At 35.7% G+C, this 7,254-nt stretch overlaps 1 protein-coding gene across 1 annotated transcript; it reads right to left on the bottom strand.

Moving 5' to 3' along the window:
* Positions 1-524: 524 nt before the first annotated feature.
* LOC134269473 (uncharacterized) lies at positions 525-3,742 on the bottom strand. The gene is made up of 3 exons (XM_062751675.1): positions 3,384-3,742; positions 1,570-2,190; positions 525-1,287 (listed from the first exon to the last, which is right to left on the bottom strand). The coding sequence occupies exons 2-3, from the start codon at positions 2,186-2,188 to the stop codon at positions 686-688; spliced, it is 1,221 nt and encodes a 406-aa protein (XP_062607659.1). The 5' UTR covers positions 2,189-2,190; positions 3,384-3,742; the 3' UTR covers positions 525-685.
* Positions 3,743-7,254: the final 3,512 nt, after the last annotated feature.

Genomic DNA, 7,254 nt, shown 5'->3' with positions numbered 1-7,254 from the left:
TTTTTTTCTTTTTAGCATAAGGAATATATACTGAATTTAGTAATTATATATAGATATTGAAAAAAAGGATTCCATGTTATTCCAGTAAAAGAGACTATTTTACGTATAAGTGTATATCGTTCTTGTTACATGAATATTACTACATTACATGTAACACTCTTAAAACATTTTGCATTACTTAGTATTTTTTTCTTCTTTCTGTACTTACACATAATTATATAAACTAGATCAAAGAAATCTAGTGGTAGTTTCTTTAATTATGTGAAATATTAATCATTCCAGAGACTGAAATACATGTTCTTACAAAATAATGAAACATGCAAAATGGAGTGCCAAAAATGTCAGAGCAGTAAAATGCTGCTGCTTTTCTGTGTTGTCTACAACTCGCAGACACAATTAATAAATCATTTCTCATTTGGAGGGCACCAAATCTTGGACATTTTGCTATATTACATGCATGGTAAAATTTACTCATTCCTTTATAAATACAATGTGCCTGTATAAAGAAGAAGCCGACACAAGTCCAAATAGAGATTCAATAGACAATATCACAGACAAGACCTAGTGAGTTGTTGAATGGCGACTAGTTTGAAAGGACAGATAGAGTAACTAGTTGCAGGTAGATGTCCAATAGACGCGAAGATATCACAGTAAGACAAGTTCGGAAAAGTTTTACACCTGTCGATTATTTTGGTGGTTCCGCTGGAGTCGGTGCGCCACCGGAGGGATCAGGTGGAGCAGCAACTATTTTTCGATGCAAAAACATCCACATGACCTTTTTATATGAAAATGAGCCGAATCCACCGCCGTCAATTTTTATTGCTGGTGTGTCTAAAATTTTGACTAGCTCCCATCCATAAGTTCCAAGCTGGCCAAGAACTGGTTCCCATGCCGGGTTGAACTGCGCCGTGGCGGTACCAATTCCACCCATTTTACCGGGGGCGTTGTATTCTACCATTGTAGCTTCGTACACTGGTTTGTTATCGTTTAGCTTCGACTGCTCTTTTTCGAAAATAAATACGCAGTTCTGGTTGATCGTTATTTTGGACGTGGTGAACCCATCCCGGAAACCTCTATTGTTTTGGTCCATGAAGATGTCTACTAGTTTCCAACCCGTGCCAAGGTACTGTGACGTCACACCAACCCATTTCATCTCGACAATCCATTTTCCTCCCAATGCCATGGCCATTGTCCAGGTGATTTTCATTGGAATTGTAACACACTGGTAAATGTATCGGTTGGAGGATGGGTTCCGGGGTATCTCAAAGAAGATGTCCACTCCTGGAACTAAAGACAGAGAAAATTAATACATGTACTTGGAAACAATGGGTAAAATAGCTAAAAGTGAATGTACAATGGATTGTACATTTTGAATAAGATATACGTGTTTTTCAAAAGCGTATTCGTGTATCGATGAAAGAAAAATAGTTGGTTTATGAAAGAAAAATAGTTGGTTTATTTTTTACCCATAGTGATTCATCTGTCTTGTCTGCTTGCTGTCCTTCAAAATATTTTTGAAGATTCTTTTCGGTATTAAAAACAATTAAACTAACAAATAAAAATACTTACTCATGTCTGGACTCTGGCCAGAGAAGCAAACATTCATAGCACCTTGGCCATCAAAGGCGCCGGCAGCGGCGCTTGTTGCTCCGTGTTGCTTTACATTTTGAGAGTTAAACCCTGTTATTTCAATACAAAGAAGCCTAGCCCCGTTTGCAGCCTCGTTCGTGATTGTCTGAAATATGTGATTGGCGTCGGCAGTAATTTTTCCATCGCCCATTCGGAATACCCCATGAGTGAAAACTTCAGAGGGCAAATAGGACTTGACGACTTTGAGTGACCATTGCTGGGGTAATTCGTCCTCGGGCAGTTTCCTACAGATTCCTTGATACTTTTGCGTGTGCTTGACATTAACTGTAAAAACCCCACTGACCTTGAGCGAAGCTGGAATAACCGAAAAAGTCAACAAACGGAATCCAAGGTCATACAATGACCCCAAAGTGACGCTGTAAACCTTTTCGTCCGAGGTCATGAATGGCTTGCCTGCAGTGGGCATAAATGCCAGATTAAACTGCTCCACGTAAGTAATTTCGAAGTTCTCAAATCGGTATTCACATGGGGCGCCATGATAGGGAGGCTGTGGGGGTATCCCAACAAGCGTGGACTGTGAACTTCCAACGCAACCCATACCTGTGTTATTTTGAAAAAAAAAATCAGCTTAATATCTGCAAGCGTTTAGAAAAAAAAGTGCGGAAAACCAAGTAGGACAGACTGACAGACATGGGGGAAAGACAGGCGGACGGACGGACAGACGCAGAGGAAACCTATATTCCCCCTCCTGTTTCACCCGTAGGGGACTAAGAAATGTTTAATCTCATGTACGTGTATTATAAGAGAAAAATTTGAAAATCTTAAAAAATCACATATATTTATAAAATGAACGATATGGAGACAACGTCGAACAGTATTATAGATTTATTGAGTTCGAGGGCAACATGCGTTTTGTCGGACCCAAGATCCTAACTGTCTGCCTGAGGCCGTTAGGACGAAGGGAGACAATTAGGTTCGAGGGTCGACAAAACGCATTTTGCCCGAGAACAGTCAATAAATGTTTTTTTTTTTACCTTTCATTTTAATTTTTTTTTTTACATAAATGTATTTTGTACTTCTTCCGTGATGTAACCCACATAGTCAATAAATGTTTTGTTATACCTTTCATTTTATTTTTTTTTTTTTACATACATGTATTTTGCACTTCTTCCGTAATGTAACCTCTTGCGATTTTTTATGCCCGCACAGTAAAACATTAGAAATGTTGGACTTTTTTACTATAGATTTGTATAGGAACAATTTTTTAAAGGTAGGCCCTATAACAATCAATATCAATGTCAACAAAACATTACAAAATAGGAGATGCGCAAATGAATGTTTGAACGATTAACGACTTTTAAGTTCTAAAAGAGGTATGCGTGTAGATATTTGCATTTTGTACCAAAATTTAAAAATGTTTTCTTTTTTCCCAATTTGGAAGTAATCTGTAAACAAAAATGTGGTTTTCTACAAATTTTATGACTGGTTACGATGTGGTCACGCAGGGCAAAACTTAATCCAATTGACATGTTCTCTCAAACTTTTCTACGCAGTTTTTACGGTTCATTCAGCTGGTATGTAAATGCTGGTTCTGACGAGATAAAGTTTCAGTGTCGCTCCGCTTTAAACTTTTTTTCGTCGTACAATTAACTTTTCTCCACAACCATAAATTAAAGTGTATGATATTACACAAAATTATTGATATTCCAGCCACCTTATAAAAGGCCAGTTAAATCCGTCAACAAACATGCAAATACTTTAATTTTTATGACAGAAGGCAAAAACAAACTAACCTTTTTGCTTACACCCGTTGACTGCTGATCGACTATACGAGGGGTGATCAAAAAGTTCGCGAACTAATTGAATAAATTCAATAAAAGAAACAATATGTGGTTTCAATGTTGCTTATTTTTTAGATTAGTCCACTTCAGATTTAATGCACATCTGCCACCGTTCTGCTCATGCGCGAATCAGGTGATATAGGCGGTCACGTGACCCCTTCCGTAGCGTTCTGTCACAAAAGCTGAAAGATTTTTTCTGAGTTTTATATTTCTTTCCATGTAAGTTAATTTTTATAACAAGAACAGTTTATTTGTCGGAAATGGTCAAATATCAGCAACAGAATAGGTCGATAAGAATATCCTTTCCAAAAATAAGCGTATATATAGTCAATTAAATATCCTTAGCTTAAAGAGGTCAGTGACAAATATAGAACAAGGGGGTTTTGCAATATGCAGAGATCATATTGATAACATGCTTCTACGCAGTATTGATTATCTTGCAAACTAAAAAATATACTCATATGTCATGGATTCTGGATATTTTGCCCATAACAGTCTAATCGTTCAATGAAAAAATAATCAACAAGTAACTTTGTCGCAAAGTTCTTTGACATAATAACTGATTGTTAATTGAGGTTCCTAAGAAAGAGAACAATCATATATCAACAATACCTGAAAATAAAAAAAACAAGAGATTTTTGTAAAACACTTATGCCTCCCTCCCCCCAAATTGGATTTTTTTTGTAAGTCCAAGGGGCATAACTTTGTCAAAAATGGCACGATTGTACCCAAAACAGAATTTGACCTAGATATTCATCTGATAAATCTGTATATTAAATTTCATCACAGTATGTGCAACGGGTGCAAAGAAAATGAACAGTACTGCAAATAATTGGAATTTTTTTCAAACTCCAAGGGCCATAACTCTGTCAAAAATGCTGCAATCGAACCCAAAACAGAACTTGACCTAGACATTACTGTGATATATCTGTATATCAAATTCGATTTCAGTATGTGCAATAGTTGCAAAGAAATTGAGCGGAAACTGCAAATAATTTAAATTTTTCCAGGTCCAATGGGCATAACTCTGTCAAAAATGGTGTGATTGTACCCAAAACAGAACTTGACCTAGATATTAATGTGATATATCTGTATATCAAATTTGATTTCAGTATGTGCAACGGTTGCAAAGAAAATAAGCGGAAACTGCAAATAATTGAAATTTTTCCAAGTCCAAGGGGCATAACTCTGTCAAAAATGGTGAGATTGTACCCAAAACAGAACTTGACCTAGATATTCATGATATATCTATATATACCGAATTTGATTTCAGTATGTGCAACGGTTGCGAAGAAAATGAACGGAAACTAAATGGACCGACAGACCGACCGACCGACAAAGCAATATGCCCTCCCTTCTTCGAAGGGGGGTATAAAATACCTTTCAGGTCAAAAGTTGATTTTGAGTGGACAATTTGCCACTCAATACAATAATGGCATCATTGTACTTATATTTAAAAAAGCACATTTTACATCCACCATTCAAATTCATCTTCTATATACAATTTTCAATTGCCATTGATTTTGTGTTTGGAAATTTGCATGAAGTTTGGAAAAAGGTCGATAACTCAAATTACGTCCCTTCGAATAACGTAGCAAAAATGTCTGCTTTTATATTATGCAAATGCTTAGGAAAAGCTAACCAATAGCATGCCTCTACATTATATAAGACTTCAGAGAGTCACTCACAATTGAGCAAGTCTAACGTTCAGAGTACTTAACGGTAATAATAACGGTAAAGTTAAGTTTGCTCTTATTGTGAGTTCATCTCATTTACCAAGAATTGCTTAGCAGTAATAAAAAGCCCTCTTCATTCCTCTACATGTTATTCAGCTCTTTGATTGTTTGAGTTTCAAAATGGTCACTCATTCAAACATGAAAGTTAATATATTTTTTTCACTGTTAATATTTATAAAAATTGACTAAGCATATTTAAATTAGACATGCCCTCAAGCATTATAATGCAATACAATGCAGCACAGTTATATTTCTACATTAAAGCAGAACAGAGTTAAATTTCAATTAAAAAAACTTCTCTCGTCAATCAAAGATTCCTCTGGATGTTTCGCTTTCATCCAAATCAGTCCTTCAATATACAAAAATTCATAAAAAATTGTTTAATGAGAATGAGCTCCTAGTACTGTAATTAGAATAAATAAAAAAATAATAAAGTCAAACATGAGATTTGTTTCTTTTTCAATCTTTCAAATACCCAAACATGTAGTTCTATAAAACAAGAGACCCATGGGCCTTATACATTTGTAGGTCACCTAAGCATCTTGCAACTACTTTCCAGTGATTGAATTTGGTTCATGTTTTCAGCTAGATGCTATGGCATTCACAATGCATTGCTCATCATAACTATACACATAGCAATTGTTTAGTTTGGTTACTTAATACCCATAGGCAGTGTAGGGTAAGAAAAATGCATTTCAACTAATCAGTAATATTCAGCAAAAATCAGTAGTACCCCTACCACACATGAACCCCTGACCCTAGGTCCACACATTGCACAATTTTTGAAATTGCACCCTTGCTTATCAAAAATGTTTGATTAATACCAAGAGGCAGATTTCAAAATATTCATTCATTTTCAGTATATAAGTAGAGCCCCCCTCCTCTATGATACCCCTGACCCCGGGACCTTGAAATTCAAAATAAGGAAAAAGGGACCTTGCTCATCAGAACTATATAGGTAGATCATCTGCTTAAAACCCAGGAGCAGAGAAGAAAATTTAATGTAATTTCCCTGTATGATTAATAGAGCCCTACCGTAACACCAGAACTCCTAACCTTCGGGCAATAAAATTCACAATTTTGGAAGAGGCACTCTTGCTCATCATAACTATGTACTTAGTTTATTTAATACGCAGAACTGATAATTTTCAAAGATTTAATGTATTTTTACTATATAATCATTTTAACCCCACCCTTACACCAGAGCTTCTGACACTGGGGCCATAAAATTCACAATTGTGGTAAAGGCATTCTTGCTCTTCATTACTATGTACTTAATTAGTTTATTAAATTCCTAAGAACAGAGAAGAAGACTTTCAAAGGATTAATGCATTTTCACTTTATAATCAATACAGCCCTGCACTAACACCAGAAACCCTGACTATGGGGCCATAAAATTCACAATTTTGGAAGAAACATTATTGCTCATCATAACTATATACTTAGTTAGTTTATTTAATACCCAGGAGCAGAGAAGAAGACTTTCAAAGAAATAATGCATTTTCACTATATTATCTATAGAGCCCCGCCCTAGCACTAGAGCCCCTGACCCTGGGGCCTTGAAATTCACAATAAGGAAAAAGGGACCTTGCTCATCAGAACTATATAGGTAGATCATCTGCTTAAAACCCAGGAGCAGAGAAGAAGACTTTCAAAAATTTAATGTATTTTCACTATAATATAATTTATAATTTTGGAAAAGGCACTCTTGCTCATCATAACTAGTTAGTTAGTTTATTTAATATGCAGGACTGACAATTTTCAAAGATTTAATGTATTTTTACTATATAATCGTTATAACCCCACCCTAACACCAGAGCCGCCTCTGACACTTGGGCCATAAAATTCACAATTGTGGTAAGGGCATTCTTGATCTTCATTACTATATACTTAATTAGTTTATTTAATTCCTAGGAGCAGAGAAGAATTTCAAAGGATTAATGCATTTTCACTATATAATCAATAGAGCCCCGAAACACTGACCGTGGGGCCATAAAATTCACAATTTTTGAAGAAACATTCTTGCTCATCATAACTATATACTTAGTTAGTTTATTTAATACCCAGGAGCAGAGAAGAAGACTTTC

The sequence above is a fragment of the Saccostrea cucullata genome, unplaced genomic scaffold (genome assembly GCF_032062105.1).
Source record: "Saccostrea cucullata isolate Sc308-1 unplaced genomic scaffold, CSIRO_AGI_Scuc_v1 ctg1329, whole genome shotgun sequence".
In the NCBI taxonomy this organism is placed as follows: Eukaryota; Metazoa; Mollusca; class Bivalvia; order Ostreida; family Ostreidae; genus Saccostrea; species Saccostrea cuccullata.
Note: the sequence above shows the minus strand (reverse complement) of the source record. Positions and strands in the feature narration are given on the sequence as shown.

What these genes read in the sequence shown, in the direction of transcription:
- LOC134269473 (XM_062751675.1), bottom strand. Translation starts at nt 2,188, where the DNA reads ATGGGTTGCGTTGGAAGTTCACAGTCCACGCTTGTTGGGATACCCCCA. An exon ending in TGGCCAGAGTCCAGACATGA is followed by an intron (nt 1,288 to 1,569) that starts GTAAGTATTTTT and finishes CTCTGTCTTTAG; the next exon opens with TTCCAGGAGTGGACATCTTC.